The 24,037-nt window shown below is 33.2% G+C and overlaps 1 protein-coding gene across 1 annotated transcript; it reads left to right on the top strand.

Annotated features, from left to right (window-relative positions):
* The first annotated feature begins 891 nt into the window (after window positions 1-891).
* Window positions 892-19,894, top strand: LOC144837811 (uncharacterized). The gene is made up of 3 exons (XM_078693075.1): window positions 892-2,347; window positions 14,812-15,005; window positions 18,050-19,894. Exons 1-3 carry the CDS (start codon window positions 1,960-1,962, stop codon window positions 18,434-18,436), a joined length of 969 nt encoding a protein of 322 aa, XP_078549201.1. The 5' UTR covers window positions 892-1,959; the 3' UTR covers window positions 18,437-19,894.
* Window positions 19,895-24,037: the final 4,143 nt, after the last annotated feature.

The following is a 24,037-nucleotide window of genomic DNA, read 5'->3' on the forward strand; positions in this document are numbered from 1 at the left end:
AAAATGCTTCAGGACAACCCGGCTTCGGGCCAGCAGTCATGTAAAGCCTTTTACAAGCGTAAACAAATAACGGGGATCCATGGTTTAGGCCACGAAAGCTTTAATCGGTCTTAATTGAGTGGCCTTTTAATTGATCGTTTTACTGAAACGTGTTCTCGTTGTCACAGTGGATAACGGCTATATAACCTTCAATAGTATATTTAATCTACAAATCGAAGTTGCAAATATGCTTCGAATAATTAAACTAATCTTGCCTTATTTATTTATTGTCGATATATATGATACTACAATCAAGCAACCAAGGTTGAAAATTATTATGGCCTATTACTATATTTGCAATTATTAATACATTTACCCTTATGGTGTTGGCACGCTGTCAATCCACACACACATTATCACATAATTGTATTTTAACGGAATATTATATAGGCATAATCATATAGTGCTCTTGTGGTATTGATAACTACCTCTTCCAAGACAGTCACACATCAACTTTGATATCATAGACAAATGGTATTATTACTAAAATCTACGCGGATTTGTCGTATCTAGAGGAGCCCGTCCGCCTATAACAAATCAAGAGAACGTAGGTCTAGATGTAGTTACATTAATGTTACTCATAATGTAACAAACACGCACAAGTTTTAAAATACCAAGGCTTTCAATTACTTAACATTGCTTTTATTGCGTAGTGTTATGGAGAAGAACACTGAATCTACGCAACGCATAGCGTAATTAGTGTCATCCACTTTGGTATGCATTATTACAGCACCACGTCACATATGCAAAACTAACGCATCTGAATTCTCGACGTCATGCATAATTAAGTTTTACAAGTGGTGCTGAGCACGTACCGTTACAAATTCCATGCATAACACGTTTTAACGGGTATTCTAGGCCTCGTACAACTAAACGGATATTGCACGAAATCAGAGTTGATTCACGCATGGTTACAGGTTGAACGCTTCAACTAACGTAATACAAACACAACTGCCGACTTGCAGTGATATGAAGACCGACTGAAGGCGGTAATTGGCCTGGAAGTCAAACGATTAACAAGCCTTATACTTCTCAAAAAGAGCACGCTTCCAAAACACCTTGCAAGTTTCTACACTCACGGTCGCTGGCGCTATTGACGAATCTCGATACAAATTGGATAGACTCATCATTGGAACTATTTACCAAAGTGATTGATCAAAGCGATGCGAGGCGCTGAACTGCTACCAAGCACGTTCTATCAATCGGATAACGACGCGAGAATCTGTCCTAATCGTCGCTGAGAAACAATATAGAAAATGGGCCAACCTCTTCGATTGAATGACAATTGGAGTGTAGCAGTTTGTTAATTGGCTGTGCGTGTATTCTATACATTGGTGGATACGTCACTTCTCCTATGATGCACTTCGCGTTTGTTATCTGTTTTCAGTGACCAGTAATAGATAGTTAACTTCGTGACTAAACACTGCTTTCAGGCATACCCACCTCTGGTGCTACGTCGTAAATCCAGTCCCTGTCATAAAGAATGTTGAGACTTTAATAATATCGATTAAACTGATTTTAATTTGACTAATTTGCGAGAGTAGGACGAGTACTGTCATTTATGGTTCGTCGTGTGACAACCTGGCTGGCATGCAGAAAGGCTTTAAACCATTACTCGATTCGTACTTGATGTAATCTTACCAACAACCAGAGATCAGAGATAACATACCTCTGCTACGGTTATACACAACTATTTGCAACCAGAAGCGTTATTGTTGACCAGTGTTGTTATTTACTTTCGAACATTTTTGTCGAAATATTGATTGCAGTTATTTCAGTCGCCCTTGTAAAAACTTCAAAATCATCCGTTTTGAACTATGCGATCATTTAATATTTGTTTTGCATTATAACCTAATGATTGAGTATTTTCTCCTGATTGTGTGATTTAAACTTTATTTGTAGACTGCAGACTATCAACAGATGGACGGAGTAATAGGCATTATCCATGCTATGATGGGATCGCCAACATCAACTTATTCGTATCCCCTCCCAGGGGCCGTCGGTACATGGCACCCTCATTGCTACGATAATAGGGGTAAGCAACGTACCCCTTATTTTATTGCCGACATCCTGTACGGTGTTCGAAAAGACAGTAAAGGTAGAAAAACAAAATACAGTTTTACTTTAGAAAGGACGGAATGCGAAGGGAAACTGTTAAAACGCGAAGGCAGTGTGAGTACCGATGTTAGCGTGGACTTCAGCCCGTCGTCGTGGTCGTCATCGTCCGTCATAGACGCCGATTCTCGTCAGTTTTCAGACGATAACAACGATCGCAGAGATGCTACTCCATCACCAGATATACATAATAGTAAGACTTTTGTTTCTTTTAGTTAATAACCATTTCAATATTCGTAAGAAAATAATATAGGCCTAAAATATTCGTTCGTTTTCTTTGTCAAGGGTCTGTTTTTTTAAACATTATTCCATTCTCAGTTTGCGAGTTCTTGTACAAACATATATTTTAGCTGTTGTCGATGTATTTCATCAGTCAAATAAAATAAATCAATTTCTATATTCAACGTTTTGTATTAGGTATCTATACCGTCCCGGTCCGGTAATCCTTAATTTTATAAAATCTATTACATAAATCAATAAATCGATAATGTGATATCGTGAATAATTCAACCACTATTTAGGCCTAACTGAAGACGTAGTTGACATTGAGGCCTTAGTTTCCCAACAGACAAACATCAATCTTTGAACATTAAAGTGAATATCCAATAGCTATATTTCGTTGTATTATGCTATAATATGGACCCTTTAATATTTAGGTGTGAATTTGTGAAATATTGTTCTTGGATGTCTATGACTTCCTACAAATGAATTCTAATTTTTAATAAACAGGCTGCAGTTGGCCTACTCAACAAAATATCATAAAGTACGCTAAAACAAAACCATTAATTGTTTTTTTTTTCATTCTGACCAGTCTTTTTCATTATAATTATTTAAAGTTTTATAGATGTCTAAAATGTACGAATGAAATATAAATGAAGCTAAAAATGACAGAAAAATAAGTACATCTAGAAAATATACTGGTTCTTATTTCATAAAATGTGTATATCCGTGCATTTTATTTGACAGCTAATTTACTTCGTTACACCCTCGTTAATAAAGTGGGAAGCTAGAGTTCATAGTTATGTACTGGTACGGTAAGACGTAGATTGATGATAGATAGATAGATATGATAGATATAATGTTGAACAATTGTCCTATTTATAAAATCTTTCACAATTTTGTTTCCTTGTTTGGTAGGCTACATTCAAGAACAAAGTTATTATTAAAACGAGTTTAGTACACGAATTACCATTCGGTTTATTATTATAATGGTTAAATTTCGCGGTAATTTAACTTAACTGTGATGGGCGGAAATTAGTCCACCTCCCAGTCTATCGAAGCCTTATTATTTCCTACCAGCTTAAGCCCATCGTAAAAGGCATCAAGATTGGGGTGGAGGTCGAAATTACTCGCATAAAGTCTTTTTTTTCTTAAGTTAAACATGGCCAAAATTACGTACGTGAAGCGTACCATACGTGAAGCGTACCATACGTGTGTATATTCCTAATGCATTATTGCACCAAACACGTTTAGTTTGTCGCATTGTACAGTACTGTAATTCTAACAAGTATTATTTTAAAATGAGTAATCCAATATTTTTGGAAGAGTTTTTTTGTTTGTTATTTCGTCACATAGAATTCATATCTTAAGGTTATTTACAGGTATCCAATTACTCGTAAACATTTGATATGTTATAAACAAATAATTTATAATGACAGTACCAAAATTACCGTATTAATCACAAAAAAATATACTGATTTATGCGAATAGGTTAGGATCCCCGACAAAAAGAGAGATTTACATCATTTGCACGTTCTGGAAATAAAACCATTTGACGAAAATTAATCGCAAATAAATTTTGTTTACCGAAACTTAAATTCAGTTATATATGCAATAAAAACCTTTGTAAAATAATAAAATAAACCATATATTCGTACAGATAATATTTGAAATTGATTACTAATTAATTCGGAATGAAATATTGACGAACCAAAAAAAAAATGAATTTGAGCTGCGATTTTGAAGTCAGAGCATGGATCGCATATCCGTATATATTGCAGTACACGAATGTTGTTTTTTTAATTTATCATATTCTACGATATATTATTTCATTAGGCCTACCAACAATATTTGTCAATAAATAGCAGATTTCGTCTACAATAGTAACAACATTAATTCTAACACATTAAATTTTAAGCCAAAATAAAACGTGGATGCAATGCTATTAAAATATATGACAACCGTTTAAGAGTCTATCGTAGTATTTCTAGGGCAACGATAGGCAATTGAGGAATGTCCGGACGCCAGTTTCCACAAAGGCCCTTATCAAATAGAAATAATATCATTTTATACTTAACAAGTGCACTTAACAACCAAAGTATCTGATACAAGAAAGCTAACTGCCGCCAAACAGAAGCAATGTCAAACATCAGAAAATGAGCAACAAATAATACATTGGACTCGTATCGTAACCATTGATAGATTTGGTAAATACAACAGGCCTAGTTGACTGTCACCCCGCTAAATTAACCTATTTGGTACAGGGGATAACTACCACTTGACGCTCTAATTAATGACTTCAGAAAGATACAACTATCGATAGGTATGATGATAACAGGCCTAGCACGAATATGTTGCAATTGGTTAATTACAGATACAGTATAAAGCCATACCCTACAGTATAAGTGGGAGTAACTCGATTAATAATCAATCATTTAATAATAGGCCTATAACAGAATAGTTAGCTTGTATATTTAATTATGTTAACGTTGTCATGTATAAAACCACCGAGGCGCGGTTAGTTTGGGCTAGTTGTTGTCTCAGGTTTGGGCAATGTAAATACAGGACTTACTCCGGGAGCAATTGTTGAAATTATAATATTAATTTAATAATCAATCATTTAATAATAGTCCTATAACATAATAGTTAGCTTGTATTTAATTATGTTAACGTTTTCATGTATAAAACCACCGATTAGTTCGGTTAGTTTGGGCTGGTTGTTGTCTCAGTTTTGGCCAATGTAAATACAGGACTTACTCCGGGAGCAATTGTTGAAATTAAAATATTAATTTAATAATCAATCATTTAATAATAGTCATATAACATAATAGTTAGCTTGTATTTAATTATGTTAACGTTTTCATGTATAAAACCACCGGTTAGTTTGGGCTGGTTGTTGTCTCAGGTTTGGGTAATGTAAATACAGGACTTAAAAATTGTATAGGAACTTATTGCTTGACGTAAATGCTATGCGTATACTTACGAGTATCGAAATATAATATGTTGAAGAAAAAAAAAAGTTTTAGTGTTTATGAAAATTATACTATTGTTTATCAATATGGGATATGTTGTATATACAAATAACTTAATGTCTTATATATTTTACATGAATATTTCTTTATTATATTGATTCGGTTCATTGCGCGTTTTCCCTATTAATATCAGTCAATAAAAGTCATATGTCATAACGCGCTCAAACAGTTATTTTATTATAGATAGGTAAATCTTGAATCGTTTAATCGTCTCGCTTAGCGTATAGCATCTATGCGGTCGTGTTTATTTACAATATAGATCCATCTATCGGCGGCCTACGTAATTGGATATTATCGGTCTCTCGGCAACCGATGCTATGGGGCGTAAAGGATGCTACGTTGAATAATTACATACAATTATGCCAGAGAAATTCATTGTTCTACTCCCTATTAAATCAAATCGTTTGCAAGTTACAAGTGTTGAACGCGATACGAACAGCGGGAGCGATTTGTTATTAATAACGTCTAATGATTTGCTAGATTAGATCACAAGATTGTAATAACGGTAATAGAACCTAAGGTATTGAATATTTTATGGCGTACTAAATGGTTCTAAAGTATCCGTAATTTATCAGTATTCAAATAGTATACGGATGGTTTACTATTTATCAGTACAGTATGTTTCAATAAAGATGATAAATGTTGCATTGAATTTCAACGTCGTGTGGCATTAGTACATCAACGTGCAATGTTATCCTCACACAATCTATAGCAAACAAGTTTGGCGATTGTATCCACCTTTTAGGTGGAGGGGATGTTGGAAATAGCGGGGAAAATAGGGAATCACCAAGCACATATTGGATCTCTATGCTTCTAAACAAGACATTGGTTTACATTTAGTGTCTGTCGATTTCTATAGCCCTTGGTCGTTTTAAATCGAATTTCAATCTAGAATTCAATATTAGTTAAACATCATTAAACGTTAACTTTAGGATTTAACCCATAACCAGCTTGCAGAAAACGGTTAAGCTCTGTCTACACTATCAAACTAGTTTGACAAAAAATATGTGATGTGCCTAAATATGGTACGGGTAGTGATATGACATCATCATGTTCATGGGCACATCACATTTTTTTGTCCCAAAAAGTTTGATAGTGTAGTCAGAGCTTCAGAGTAACAACCACGCGTCAAATTTAGTGGTTAACTCTACGCGCACGTATGAAAATAACTACGTAGACGCGTAGAATTAAATTCTGAAGTGTTTGGAATTACGTTATCGATCGTGATAATTCGGTACCGTCGATGGCGTCAGTAGCGGGTCACTTGTAAAATGTTCAATATTGACTTGGATGACAATCTATGATATAATCAGTAATAAGGTAGGGCTACATCAATTACAAGTGTTATGTCACAGACAGATAAGAGAAACATTATTTAGTCATCGAACATTATCAATAGATACCGGTAATTGGTTGCTCACGTTGATGTGACTTGATACTGGCCTATTTGCATTTTATTTAAGCTTGTCATAAAAATGAAGTATTTTCAATTAATGCCGCAAATGTAGGCGCCAAATGTTATTGTGTGCGCACAATATACGCTTAGGTTTGTATTATTACTACCCTAGAAAAAGTTACATGCATACCAAAACGATTAAAAACGAACAGAAGAAACAATCTTCTAACCCTCTTGGCACTGTGATGGAGGTTCGACAATTGGATAGATACCACGTTAATCATCCCCGTTGGTTACATAGTTCATAGCCTACGATATAATGTTACCAAGTTGCATACTTACCATTCGTAATTACCTAGTACGAACCAAGTCCCCTTTGCCACTATTAGTATCTAGTTACCATGCCCCTAGGCCTAGGGACGTATTTCCCTATTCTATAAACAATAATCCCGTGTGTGTAATTTGTCGAATATTTATAGCTATATTTATGTCTGAAAGAAAAGAAGTGAAATACGATTGAAAAGACTGCTTTGTATCACGTGTTACTGATATGATTTAACGGGAGTTTTACTTTTATTATTGTTATGATCAAAACATTGGTAGCATTCCTATTTGTGTAATCGAGAGCATTTTTTTTTCAAAAGCGGTAGAAATATGATCATTAAAATATGCATTAATTCAATGGGTAGCCTATGTTATAGGGTCATTTTAAGGCCATATTGGGTCCAAAATAGATTCTCGATGAGTTTGTCCTATAATGAATATTTGAAAGCATCACTTTTTTTTATTGTTCATAATTATAACCGTTCTTCTTAAGATGAAACAAAAATATTACATTGCATGAATAAATGACACGGCCTGTTTGTTTTAATTTTAAAAGGAAGTGGGTCCCGCAAACATCACTCATTACTTACCTTTTATTTTGTTGTTATATATTATTTTAAAAAGTATTAGTTATTGTAGCATTTAAGTTGATTATGTTGTTTTTGAGCGATTCTTATCTTTTCTCGAATTCACAAACACTTTGCAATGCTACTACTTCAAGTAAGTGTTGATCTGCCGCCAACTGCAATCAAACGAATAACACATATTTCCGTTGTTAATTTTCAAGTATCTTGGTAATTTATTTTCAAAAACGTTTTATCACGAATTTAAATCCCGAGTAAGTGTTGTTGATTTGTGGTTGACCACTGCAAAACGGAACAAAGGATGCAGAAGGCTACTTCTGAAGATACAGTACTGTTAAGCTCTGTCTACACTATCAAACTTTGACCAAAAAAAAGTGTGATGTGCCCAAATATGGTATAGTGATGTGCCAAAATATGATATAGCGATGTGCCAAAATATGGTATAGTGATATGCCCAAATTTGGTAGTGATATGACATCATCATGTTCATATATGGACACATCACATTTTTTTGTCACATAAAGTTTGATAGTGTAGACAGAGCTTTAGTACATATTAACGGCTATATAGACGTGCTGTCATTGTCATTGATAATACTATGTAGGCCTACACCTTTCCGTTATAGTAATTATATGCCTCACAAGTTTACTTGGTCACCCATTTTGATAACTTGTGATTTTCTGGAATCGGCGAATTGATAAGGAATCATCGAGTGTCGAAAACCACTCGCATAGAAATATCGGGATCCCATGCGTCCAAATTGGAGTGACATCCCTATGACATCAAAAAAAGGATCAAATTTGTTTGTCTATTTAGGCCTAAAATCGAACAGAGTCTATTAAGAAAAACTTTATCCGTTCTGTTTCCAAGATAATCTTTATTGTACTATTTATTGTGAGAGAATTATTTAAAAAGTACATAAATAATCTCTTATTATCGTATTAGTCACACATTACATATGGGCAACTAATTCTATTAACGTGTTTAAAGTAAAACGAAATCATATGCTTGTGTTACAACAATACAATATCGATTAGAGTGATGGCATTAGAAGCTAACAAGTACAATACTGTGTTATATATTGTGTAGAAACGAAGCAGATGGAGCTTATACCATAAATAAAAGACTCATAGGCCTAAACCTACAGTATAATATAACCCGAGATGTTACACTAATTAAAACTACAGTAGGCCTAATTATTATCAACCACAAAAGCCCATCAGAAGGAACTTCTGAAAATATATAATCGCAGTATAAATCTGTGAAATTCTTGACGAGTGTAGACCTAATGCTAAGTTGTTACTCGTTAATTGATATTCGTTTTAAAGATGGGAATTTTTTCATTTTTTTTTTTGTGGAAAAAATACACTTTATTGTATTGATTGATTGATAAGCATTGATTTAAACTGGAAGAGAAGTTTGAATATGGCAAACCACATAATTCATAGGCCTATCAACTTTGGTGATTTTCCAAGTAATAATAACTGTTTAGTTTGTATAGTTTGTCCTTACTTATAATATGCACTTTCATTCTGTTAAATGAGTCGTATTCATCAATTTATCTGTTTTGATTTGCTGTCCGCTTAATTTCGGCATTCCATCTTCTAATTTCACGGCAGTGTTAGCGACTTAATTCGCCAAATCTACCGGCTAAGTCTGCGTGAAAACGAAATCTTGAACAATTAATCTGGCAAGGAAATTAATAGCGCGCGTTTCGTCAAGCCCCTGTTTGCCACGTCAACCGATACACTATAGTGTTTGTTGAGAGCGTTCAAGAAGCCTTCAAAGAGACATCACCGATACAATGTAATGGACCTAATATTGTAATTTAACGGATTGTTATTAAAGAACTCGCGGCAAATATTGAATAAGCGGCGCAGATTGTCACGGCAGAAGCGTAGTATGCTTAATTCTTTTTAATAGAACATCGACTCGTACACGACGTAATTAGGGTCAATTTAAATTAAAGATGAGTTCATGCTTTTGTTTGACATGATTGTGATGTTAATGAGTATAAGACGATCACGTCTACAATTGTTAATGATGATAACAATAAACTATATGCAATTAATGATACCAGTGAATTCCCCGATGATAGGACTACGATCAAATCAGCACAAAATATCATAATAATAATTATGACAATAGCCTAATTATGATACTTACTCTGGCTTGACAGTTTCCACTGTTAGCTGTAAAATTTTAAATTCTACTCAATTTCTGGAGTCCAGATCATTTAAATTGTTCATTTGGTTGTTTATTTATTATTTTTTCCCCGCGAAAACCCCTATTAAGGGGACAATTTTGGTTTCGTTGATTAGTGCCCCTTAATAGGAGTTCTATTGTACGTACAATATCGTTAAGATGATCGTGCGTTGTTAAGGCTAATGTACACACCCAAAGGGTTAAACGCAGATCAAAAGACTGAAACCATATTATATGTTTCTAGGCTTACGTAAGCAGGATCATGATGATATTGGCATTCTTGATATTATTATTACTGTTGGTATTAAAAAGTATGGAGGTAGATCATAGTATTAAATGAAAACTTCTAGTATTATAGTATTAAAGATGCATTGACCCCAACAATATTAAAAATTAATATTAATAAAATCATAGACCATTTTGAAGATTTAATCAAGTTAATGATTTCCGTAGAGTGGTAAACCGAACTGAATAATGATTTCTGTTATAAAAAGACAAAATAAATGGTTAAATTTAACCAAAAACCCATTGTCTGAAAGACAATTGACTACGGTATTTTCTTTAAATTACAGTTTAGACCTATTCAGGTAATTTTTTTCGATCCAATTTGTGGTTAAAGACAATTTTATTTATTTTTTATCAAACCTTATTTAATGAGGGTAACCCTAAACGGCATATGCTGACAATCAAGGGCCCTCATATAAACAATAACTATTATGTGACATTAAAATGGCACATTCAACGTATAAACAATATTAACAAATCATCATGATTAATTAAAAATTACAGTAGTAATAATATAATAATTGTTGTAAAACTATGGAAGAAAATTATCAATAATAATCATAAGTAATAATGATAACACTTATAGGCCTACGTCACCGTTAATATTATAATCATCGTCATGTTCTTTATTGGGTAAAATACAGGCTGTTGTTTTGACCTGCCGATTAGAACTAATACGCCATTTAGCTCATTGAAATAATAATAAACGCTTTAAATAGTTCTCAATACGAAGGCCAATAATTCTCTCATTATCGTACACAATAGACAGACGATTTGGTTTAATTTACGATCAGTACAGAGCGACCGATTAAAAGCGATTAAACACGGCCATTCAGAGAATATACCCGCATGTCCGCAAGGAAATCTATGTTTTTTTACAATAACCTATTTTTTAAAAAAATTAGTCAATCAATCTATACTTATATAACCTAGTTCAGTAAATCATAGAATAGTATTGTAGCTATATTATGTTTTATGTATTACCGTTAGAGATCCGTTGTAAAAATATTATTCCAAATGCGTAATTAAGAATAAGTGCGGAAACTAATATAAGCGTTGGTGCTAAACGATTCCCGTAACGATTTTATTTTCTGTCGTCAGTGTTTTTAAAGAAAAGCTGTATAGACAATAGAGCGATGTTATCGTGATAATGGCCGTTTAAGTACTAACGTTTTATCATCTACGCTAAGTAGAAATAAACTACATATTGGGTGATGGCTAAGAAAACAAATCACAAGAATACAAATCGTTTAGTTAAGAATCTTCAATTGTGAATCTGTAACGATAAAATGTAAGTCATTAGTGTCTTTAATTTCAGATATGTAACGGTAATTGTGCGTCTGAATACAAGCAAAATAAAGTATCTCCCACATGAATTTAACTACTGTACTGATTTCCTCACCTTTATCGTTATAATTGATTAATTTCTAGTATAAGGCCTATATCGGTTTAGAATATCTTCATCATGCCTGCCAGATTTACTTATACCCTGTTTTTAAAGCTCAGTCTACACATCAAACTTTATGTGAGAAAAAAAATGTGATGTGCCCATATATGGACACGATGATGTCATATCACTACCATATTTGGGCTTATCACTACCATATGGGCACATCACACTTTTTTCTAGTTTGATACCCTGTTTTTAAATCCTGTTATTCTTAATTCGGCTCTTTATTGTAAACAAATTATGTTAAACACGACATTTGCTTTCGATACCCTTTCGATAATTTTATTTATAACAATAGGCCTTATATTAATGGTAACATTTTTTCGTATGTTCGTATGCGAAAAATCGCCCCTTGTTCAGATTTAAATATTGGGATACATGATACAAGAAAATAATGATGTTGATGCTGTTGATTGTAAAATGTAAAAAATATAATAATACTTAACCCAACATTTTAATACATCGATCAAAAGGCTGTACCTGTCTTAATAAACATTTATTATCAAATTAGCTATCTTGTACAGAAAAACATCAATATACGATCGTACTGGTTGTCATGTCACAATACTTCAGAGTATATTGTTTAGTATGTTTATAATGAATGATAAAATCATTCGACAGAGCACTACATTTAACAACAGAGCATTATATATTTTCAGTATAGTTTGTTAATTGTGTCAGATGACAATGGGTTTTGTTGGAAATAATAATTTACAACCTTTTACTGTTAACCACAGAAAGATACATACAGGAATAAATAAATTGTAATTAATCGAAAAGTCGGTAACCCTTTGAAGTGACGGGTCATTTTTTATATCGATATGAAAAACCAGGTCGACGGCACAGTAATTAAGAATCAATTAAAAATACACAGGCAACATAATAGTCCCCTGTGATTGGTCCATTAGTTGTATGACATCATCATATTAACGTTCGATTAACTTTGTTAATTATTGTGATATTTTTAGTGTACGTACGTCAGAGTCACGTGACGATGCTTACCCGTGCCTTTTGATCTGTTTGGGTAAATGTATCGTACCTAAAACGTGGGCACATCATAAGACTAACAGCGTGGGCCTCTAGGCTCAACATCTATACATGTGCCTAACCATATTTCTGATGACACGTATCTTTTATATTTCTTCATATAATTTTATCGGTAGTATTTTTATTATCTACTATTCCTATAGACTTATAATTATTAATAATGATGGTATTTTTTGAAATTTTAAATATCATTAAAAAAAAATACATGGAAGGTTTTTTTTAATGAAATCATTATTTATTATTATTTATCACGACACTTGTGATGTTTCTAAAATAATTACATAGATACTGTATATGATACATATGTCATAATTGCTTATATCTGATTTACTTATTTACAATGAGGCCTACCGTACTCTTATTTGGTTATATACAAACAAATAACGTAATCTGAATTAGTTCTCCGCATGGATCTTGTTTGCTGTAGTGTAAATTTAAAAGCGGATGTATCTAACGATTAGACTTGCCCCAAGTCTGTATTATTGTCCTTTTTTGTGGAGTTTTTACAGGAGTTTTTACAAGCTCAAGTAGTGTACGTATGAAACGCCATATGTGCCAAAATATTTATATTTTTACTAATATTAAGTCAAAACTCCGTCTGGATCCCAGACTGAATGATAGAATGATAAGGGATAATTTAAATCAACCAGTAACTTTTCCTGAAGATATTTTCGAAATTCGAAACACAAAACTATTATTTTGCTAATAAATTATAAGTGTCGTCTTCCGTTATCGTATAATTTTATTTTATATTTTATATTTTATACTAGTGGCTGGTCGACCTTTATGTTAAATGCTAATCATCACACAGACATATTTTTTTACATTTAATAATTAATGTAAAAAAAAATGGTACGATGCATCAGCCTAAAGCATTGTATACTATCAAACGAGTTTGACAAAAAAAGAGTGATGTGCCCAAATATGGTAGTGATATACACACATATGGTTGTGATATGACATCATCAAGTCCATATGTGGACATGTAATCATGTAATCATCACACAGACATATTTTTTTACATTTAATAATTAATGTCAAAAAAATAGTACGATGCATCAGTCTAAAGCTCTGTCTATCTCTAAACTAGTTTGACAAAAAAAAGTGTGGTGTGCCCAAATATGGTAGTGATATGCTTAAATATGGTAATGATATGACATCATTATGTCCATATATGGGCACATCAAACTTATTTTGTCAAACTATAGTTTGAGTTCAAAACTGTAAATCGATTTCTTGTTATACTTTTGCAATTTAAATTAAAGTCCATATCAAAAGACACAAACAATAATACAACAACATAGTTGTATAAAGAGATTTGACTTGCGTATAAAAAAAAACATTATAAATATAGATATTATTATATCTACAAAAATGAATAAATCAGACCACTCACCGATTTTAATTTACGTCCAGGTTATTGAAATGGTAACTAATTAGATTGTTCACGTTTCAAAATTGTTCAGAATATTAATAAGGGTAATAAGCAGATCTTACTTTTTATATCATGTAAATCAATCCGCTATGTGTCTTAAACCACATAATGTTTGAAGTCTAACGCCAAGAAGAAACATATTTTTACGTCAGTTCTTAAACACAATGGGAAAATTACCACGAATAAAAAAACCTTCTAATTATTAATCCATGTATTAACGAATGCAATTAATGAATGCAAAATGGCTGTTTTAAACATGAAGTAATGTCATTAAGTCAGTACATGGTTTACGGTGGCACCAAGAATATAAAAAATTAAAATTAATAACATCAGACCAGAAATGAGAGTAAAGTTTTCAACAAACAAGGAATGAAATATTGATATAAAGAATTGTATTATAGTAGTTTGGTCCACAGTTTTGAATATGTAAGCATTTGAGAATTAAAGATATATTGTTCCCCCCAAAAAAATGATTTTCTAACATGTTAGTTTCACTTTGACCAAAAATTAGATCGAAACAAAATTTATTTACCTAAAAAAACTGTAATTTAAAGCAAAAATAGTCAAATTGACTGTTCTATAGTTCCAACTACGAGTGGTATTAAAACAATTTTAATGTTGGGTGGGAAAGAACTTTTTTATCTTCTAAAAAAAATGTTTCGACATACTTTGTTTTGTAGGTAAATCCAGAGAAAAACCCACGAAAAGAAAATTGGGAAAAGATGCGGAGTGCGTGGAAAAGAAGAAAAAAGCACGAACCACGTTCACAGGTCGACAGATATTTGAACTTGAAAAGCAGTTTGAAGGCAAAAAGTATTTATCGGCAAGTGAGCGAGCAGAAATGGCCGCCATGTTAAAAGTAACTGATACACAGGTAAGACCCATGCATACAAATTCTATTTTTTTGTCTATAACTATAGATTTACTCGTACTTTTAATGAATCTCCGCCCACAAAAAAGGCAATCGTACCTGTTCTTAAAGGTGTATACGCTGGGCATACAATAGACCGCAGCCGTGCAAGACTGTTAATAATGGATCAATATTGAATAGAAAATGAATATTATTTTGTTCTAGTCGGGAATTTCTATGGTCGTGTGACACACGCTCAACTACAAAATTACAAAAACGATCTAAAGGTCTGTCTACACAATCAAACTAGTTTGACAAAAAAGTGTGATATGTCCAAATATGGTAGTGATATGACATCATCATGTCCATATATGGGCACATCACATTTTTTTGTCACATAAATTTGATAGTGTAGACAGAGCTTTATGCTATCTGTTTTAACTAACACGATGTTTATTTTTAATTCTACTAATGATGAATTATTATATTCGTTGACAAACATAATTGATCATTAAATTTGATTGAGTTATGTAAACTATACATATGAAACCTATTAAAACTACCTTGTCAACTATATCAATTGATGTAATTAATTGCAAACTCCGTTTAAGAGAAGGTATACACCTACGTATAGCATTTTAATAATACCAAAATGGTTACTCAGTGAAACGTGAGGGCATTTAATAATTGTGATGGTTGTTTATTAATCACTAGATTGCAGGTTTTGCTTCAATTACAGGCTAACGATATTTAGGAAAGGAAAATACATAACAAGATCAAATTGCTAATCAACAATTGTACTGATCTTGTTGTTGTATTATAAATTAGATGATGGATCCGAACGCTTCGTCAAAACGACTTAGGCCTATACAATCAACATTTTAAAATCTGCGAGCAGAACCATTATTTTTTAAATAAATATAAAAATTCGACTCCAAAACACTTAATATAATTTTCTTGATTATTGTGTCCGAGAAAGTACCGTCCTTTGTACTACAGAATTACGTTGACACCGTTATGTGTATTTGTGAATGCTATAGCATTTATTGTCTTCGTTTATTTGACCAGCATCTTCCTTTACATTGTTATTTACATCTAAACATATCGAGCGTGGAAAATTCTTGTTTTGAAAATAATAAAGTTGTCTTATTTTAATGAACATGATTTTGTAAATTATTCTTTAATTATCAGGTGGGTGGTAATCAGAACCGTGCAGACTATACCCCCTTAAATCGTTTAATGATTTTACGCGCCTTTTGTAAGACTATACTTAACTAATTGAGACTCACAATGACCTAAACGGATCGGTGCTTTATACAGGTGTAAAGAGGATTTTAAATGCTTCTTCATTGTCGATCTATTTTCCTCCTCATTAAACCTCTTAAAGTTTGTCCTTTTAATAGGCCAATCGCCTAAAGTAAAATCTATTTATCGTTGTGACTTGATAGAGGTTAGTTGAACCTTTCCTTGTAGCTACACTTTCCGGCAAGCTGGACACAGAAGCGGCTACTTTCAACGTGGACACAGTTCAGCTGTCGAACCCTCTAGGCCTAATCATTTTTGCTAGATCTATCTACAAACAATAATCGTCTGACGAATTTAATAATTTGCATTCTAAACCTATTGTATGATAATTCATTCAAAGCATTTTTGGTTATCATTAGCAGAAATTAATTTATGTCGATTTATTAAGCCCTAAAATAAGGAACCTGTCACGCTTGATTTAACAGGTCATTACGTCACTGCCAAAGTGACAGTATTAAAATAGTAATCGGTACCATTCAAAGGAAGCAAATTTTACTTCAAAACACGTCTTAAATCCGAAATTAGTTTAATTTATTTATTTACAAAAAAATATAGCCTACTTATAGTGATTTTGATGACGTTTTGTTAGCTGGAAACATAAATATACGATTTTGATTCGGATTGCGCGACGCATAGCTCGTCACCAGCCAGTCTGATTTGACGCCTGAGAATTGTGAGATTCAAAACAAATAGAGACGATAGTAGCATGGATTAAAGTGGCTTTCTTGAAGACATACACTCTAGGAATACACGAAGTATCAAAATAGACTTGTTGTTATTGAGAATAAATGCGTTTTAGTTATAAGATGGGATTACTTTAATTTTTAAAAACAAACGCAGGAAATAACAACAGGTAAATATAATTATGTGGCCGCTAGTTTTATATTGGGTAATATTTATATTTCATAAAGTGCGGAAGTGATACTGGTATTAAAAGGTATACAAGTGTATTATTACTGTGATGTGTATTTTCACTGTACTCATCACACGGCATTTAATTGTAAATTCAGTCATTTTTAGCATGGAATAGGTCCATGCTATTAGTATTACAAAGTGCGACGATTTATTACAGAGTGCGACAGTATTATAAAGTGCGACAGTATTACAGAGTGCGACGATTATTACAGAGTGCGACGATTATTACAAAGTGCGACGACTATTAAAGAGTGCGACAGTATTACAAAGTGCGACGATTATTACAGAGTGCGACGATTATTACAGAGTGCGACGACTATTAAAGAGTGCGACAGTATTATAAAGTGCGACGACTATTACATAGTGTAACCATTATTACCGTACCAAGTGCGACAATTATTACAGAGTACGACGACTATTAAAGAGTGCGAGAGTATTATAAAGTGCGACGATTATTACAGAGTGCGACGATTATTACAGAGTGCGACGACTATTAAAGAGTGCGACAGTATTATAAAGTGCGACGACTATTACAGAGTGCGACGATTATTACAGAGTGCGACGATTATTACAGAGTGCGACGACTATTAAAGAGTGCGACAGTATTATAAAGTGCGACGACTATTACATAGTGCAACCATTATTACCGTACCAAGTGCGACAATTATTGCAGAGTGCGACGACTATTAAAGAGTGCGACAGTATAATAAAGTGCGACGACTATTACATAGTGCAACCATTATTACCGTACCAAGTGCGACAATTATTACAATGTTACAAACGTGTTTTTGTTTTGTTGTAAGTATTAATATAGGCCTAATACAAATATAATTAATTCCTTTTTTTAGGTGAAAATATGGTTTCAGAATCGTCGAACAAAATGGAAGAAATTAGAAGGAATTTCAAATTCAGAGGCAGCAGAACATAAAATAGGAGGGCCACGACATTTGGAATCAATGAAACGAAGTGACCAACAGCGACCCGGCACGAAAGATGAACCAATAGATACTGGCGGTAAAACAAGTGACGTCAATAATACGAGTTCTGATTGGCCAGAACTTGCGGATTGCAACGAAAACGAACAACTGGAAAAAGAACAATTACAGAAAACAGACGAATGTTCAGTACCAATTGAAAAAGAACAAACTGAATCAGAGATTGATATTATCGACATAAAATCGAACGAAAACATAACAGTAGAACCGACATCGTATTTAGGCTTACGAGATAGGTAATGAGTTACGGTGAGCATAGATATTATTATATAACGTTATACTGTAGATGATAACAAAATACAGAACGAAAACTTTATGAAGAGTCGGATGAAACCCGATTAGAAAAAGAAGAGGAGTACAATTTGTAATAGAGCTTACATAAATTGAAATGCATCCATCCATTTTAATTCCTAAAGTAATTGGCACTCGATTGAAACAAGTGTACTTGCAGACGACAAATTCTACTGACAAAGTTGGCGGGAAAGGGTAATATGTCGGTCAATTGCTGATTACAAATAAGGTGTGTGCCAACATCACATACGATCGTTTATCTCTTGATACATTATGTGTAAAACGTTACAAACTTTCCAATTAAGCTGGATTTAGGAGCGTGTGCTAGACGCCTTCTCAAGCATGGTACTGTTTATCTTAATTGATGGAAATGAAAAAGCGGCAATGACAAGTAATAGCTTGGAATATTCTAGTTTGAAAAGCTGATCTATTTCTCGATCTTTGATGAGATAAATTAAAGGGATGGCGATATCTAATGTCACGATGTGCTACTCTTTATTGGTTTGCGGATTTGTTAGCCACATGCTATAATATTCCATACGGTTGATTGGTTAATAAATAGGTCTCTTTTAATTTAATCTTGTTCACAGTACATGCGATTTCTTACAGGCTAATATGCCTGGTATACAGAAAATAAAACAAAGTTAAATGTTTTACAAATGACAATTGGATTTGTTTTTGCATTGGAATAAACAAACTCCAGTATATATACCGTATACATCTTAATTGTTTAAATCTGGTGTAATCTATTTAGTGTAATAGATTGCATAAATACTATACTGCTTCTAACCAACCAACCAACTCAGTATCATGTATGTTGCGCCTGTATAAACACACGCGTTATATTAATGGTTTAGTAAAGGCGGTATCTGTAGGCCTACACAGTAATGTAGGCTTAAGGCCAATTTACACAGACGAGCGGTAACGGTAAGCGGAAAACCGCGTAGTTTGTCCCACGTAAAATCTGTATCTATCCTGAGCGGAAACCGCCCGTCCGCTCCGCGTTGTGTGTAAATGATCATATTTAACATAGATTCTATTGTTATTACTGTTACCGCTCGTCTGTGTAAATTGGCCTTTATTGGCCTATATATTGGCCTTGTTTCATACCTTTATACCTTTTGAAATACATCACAATGCATATCTTTATACATAAAATCTGTTTTCGTCAGACTTCCCCGACAGACTGATTAGTAGTCAATCTCATATTGCAAATTTACTGTAAAACGCCTACGAAATCAAAGAGCCGATAGTATTATTTCATGCCATGTTTATCAAAATGTTATGTATTTTGAAAGTTATAAGAACTTGGGTCATTTATTTAAATATTGCATGTATCTAATCTAAGTATTATTGTATCTAACGCAGATATTAAAGTTTCTGTTTAATAAATTTATTTATGATCAAGTCGTCTCCCTATTTTATGAACAAATGACTGTGTCTGGATTCGAACCTACTACCTGTTGATGGTAGTAGGTTCACACATATGTAATACTAATAGTTGATATTGTAATATTTTCATATCGTCACTTCAAATCTTCTCTGTGTTCCAGTATGCCCAGTGGCGTAACGCAGGGGGAAATTCCCCTGGTTTGTGTACGCCTACTCCTAAAATGCCACCCAACGTTGCGTCTACAAACGCCTTGTTGGGGCCCTTTTAGGCAATTTCGTTGTAGGACTGCAATAGAAAACAAAAAATTCAAATTTTTCTATCCGTGTTTCTGATCGCTAACAAATTTGTGGCGTTTTAATTGTTTTCCACGCCTTGAACTTGTGTAAATTTGAGACCATTCAAACAAGTTACAGAAACCAGATCAGGGCAATATATTTGGTTTGTGTCGTGTGTGGTTTGTATTCTGATGGCCAATTAACTGACTCAAGTGCTTTGGAATGCAGTGTTAAATTGTCGTTAAAACATTGTTAACCGATTACCGAATGTATAATGATTAATTATACTCTAGGTCCAACCTCAAAATGATCCAGTTATTATTCACGACTTTAGTATTTTTTTTCTGCACTCTCTTCCACGCGCACTGCTGTACATATTTTAAAGCGTTAAGCTCTGTCTACACTATCAAACTGATGTGCCCATATATAGACACGATGATGTCATTATCATTACCATATTTGATCATATCACTACCATATTTGGGTAAATCACACTTTTTTTTGTCAAACTAGTTTGATAGTAGACAGAGAAAAACATTACTTTGTCCTCCTATGCCTAGGCCTACATATTATCTTTATCCCTCATTACCTTAATTTTTCAACATTCATTTACACATCATTCAATAAAATTAAAAATGTTTATTTAGGGCCTACTACTGGTTAAAACACTGACTGCACAACATGTCTAGGCCTAATATTAATGTTTTTGGATTTATTTATTTTTCCCTGTGCCTTGCTATGATAATTAAACTTGGCTAGCCCTGGCTTAGGTAAACATTTGCTCTAAGACTTTATTTTCTTATTGTCTATATTGTGCTCTGTTTACAGCCGGAAGAATTCAATAATAATAAGTAATTATTAATAAACATCTATATATAACTATTAATACTATTAATAAAGATAAAAATACCATTCGTGTGTAAATAAACAAACAAGCAGGAGATACGTTGCATCTAAAAATAAATGAATACTTTAATAGACGTACATTGAAGAGAATTTAAATGTCCATCGTTTCGTTGACCAAAACAAACGTGCAATAGATGAGATAGTAATGCGTATCCATCCGCTAAATCCCCCGTTTAAATACACGCACAATAGTCTTATAATAGTTCGTTAGGCCTACATTTAATTCTATATACAAAACAACACGATTTCGTATTAATATTTTGAATTAATATTTTTCTATCGGTTCTAATAATAAATACACTTTAATATACAACTAGTAAACGTTTCTTGTCAGTCTCTTAAAGTGAAGATGAAAATAAAACTTCTGTTTTCAATTAAATAGTATTTTCTTTCAAAAAGGTCAAGAGTGTAAAAGTGTAGACCTAGGCCTACCAGGTATATGTAAACTCCCCCTGAGACGCATTGGTGGGTCAGCAGTGTACATCCATTTCACCTTTGGAGGTCCGAAGTGTAACTTTTTATGGTAACGATAAAGAATTATTATTTATCCTAAATGTGATTGATATAATGAGGCATCAGAGAGGAGGGGTATAATAGCGTCAGTAACTTATAATGAACTTCAAGAATTGTAACCTGTTACCGGAAAATTTGATCGGAACAGAAACGGACACGTTTCCTATACATCTATTTCTACGATGTTTTATCTGCTAAACTCAAACGATATTATATCAAAAAGGCCATTGGAATCACATTAATGTTTTTGTGAGTGTTAAGCTCGGTCTACACTATCAAACTTTATGTGACACAAAATTTGATGTGCTTATATATGGACATAATAACCGCATATCACTATCATATTTGGGCACATCACATTTTGTTTGTTAAACTAGTTTGATAGTGTATACATAGCTTAATAATACACATAATTTTCTAATTTATTTCAATATAAATTTGTTCGTCTTCAACAATTTCTTTTTTTGTTAGGCCTATATATGTAAAAACGTGTTTTGAATTATTGTTTCAATGTAGGCCTACTGTAAACACTCGATAAATGATGTTTGAAACGATTTGATAAAAATAGGTACAGTAATTCGATTATATTATTTATGAGATAAAAGGCGGTTGATTGAGTTTGATTTCAAGCACATGGACTTTTAATAACAATAATAAACAAGGACTTATAAAATGAACAGTTAAAAGTTTACAATGAACATTCATGATCTCGGATATATATCATTAGGATTCAAGATATTTGAAGCCGGAGTCTGGTTTCCATTAAAGAGTAAATCGAGTGAAAACCAACCCTCAAATAGGTTTCAACTAGCTTCTTATCGTCAATTAATTTCTAGGCCTACATAGTCCATCAAATGATGTATTTCAAAGGACACGAACACTGCCATTTCGGCCAAGTATCGTTGTTATTTATGCGCTTGAGGTTCTCGGTTACAACGAGCTTACTGCTCTCCAGAGGTTATAGTATTTCTGCCGATTTGTTTATTTTTTTCCTCTTAATTGCTAATCTTTTTCAATAGAAGTCTATTACGATGCAGAAAAATGATATGTTGACTGGAATATAAACCTCATTTTTCTATCTTGTTAAATTTACACAAGATTGAAACATACACGTTTACATAATCTTGGTTCTCACTAGGACGTAATGCAAGGACGTAGACGCAACGTAAGTGGGTTGACCAATCACAAGCGATGGATTATTCGAACTGTCGCTTGTCATTGGTCAACACGCTTGCGTTGCGTTTACGTCGCGTCCTAGTGGGAACCAAGCTATACGCGTATCCTTACGACCTGAAGTAAATAATATTATTTATAGTGCTTATTTTATGTCATATATACAGTATAGTATAGGTGAAATTACGGAACCCATCCATATTTAGGTGCTGATTGGCATTTATATAAAAAAGTATTAATCGCTTTAATTTGTGTAACGGTTTGTGAAAAAAAAACAACAGGCTTCAACATTAACATTTACTATTGGAATGCATCAAATCAGCCTGTGCTAATATTACTGTATTTCAAGGATATACATAAACGGCATATTAAAACACATCATAATGCTTTATTGTATTTCATTTAGACCTATATAAATAGTCTGCTGGTTAATTTATCTCGACTTATACGGCATGTACAAGACCGGGTGGCCTACTTCTGTGGGTGAAGTACCAGTAAATAAACCCCAATAATAAATATAAAGTAGAGTATATAACTGTACTAGTATTATAAGTGGTAGTGGCAAAAGCGTTCTATAAAGAACGAGTAATAATTTGTTGCTCACGTGCACACTGACCATACAGGCTTAAAGCTCTGCTGTCTACACAATCAAACTAGTTCGACAAAAAAGTTCGATGTGCCCAAATATGGTAGTGATACGCCTAAATATGGTAGTGATATGACATCATCATGTCCATATATGGGCACATCACATGTTTTTGTCACATAAAATTTGATAGTGTAGACAGAACTTTATAGCTAGTGCTCAAATGGGTACCAGTCTCAAATACATATTGCTCAAGTAAACATGAACATTATGCTATTAATAGTATTATTACTCAAGTGACACTAGCACAAGAATACACACGAGTGAGCAGTACCTCAAGAACAACCAGATAAGATAATTCAGTCCCTACATAAAGCTCTGTCTACACTATCAAACTTGTTTGACAAAAAAGTGTGATGTGCTCAAATATGGTAGTGATATGACGTCATCATGTCCATATATGGGCAAACAACATTTTTTGTCACATAAAGTTTGATAGTGTAGACAGAGCTTTTAAGCTTATAAAAGAAGGGAAAAGAATATTGAAATCGCTAAATGACCTAATATAAAACAAGAGGGCAGCATACAGATATGACATGTACTTCTACAGTAACACTATTTTTTACTTTCGCAGATTAAAAAGTTGTTTTATACAGTATTATTCTTTTGTAAAGTTAACAACAAAAGCATTCATTTCAAAATAA

This window comes from Antedon bifida, chromosome 3 (genome assembly GCF_963402885.1).
Source record: "Antedon bifida chromosome 3, ecAntBifi1.1, whole genome shotgun sequence".
NCBI lineage: Eukaryota > Metazoa > Echinodermata > Crinoidea > Comatulida > Antedonidae > Antedon > Antedon bifida.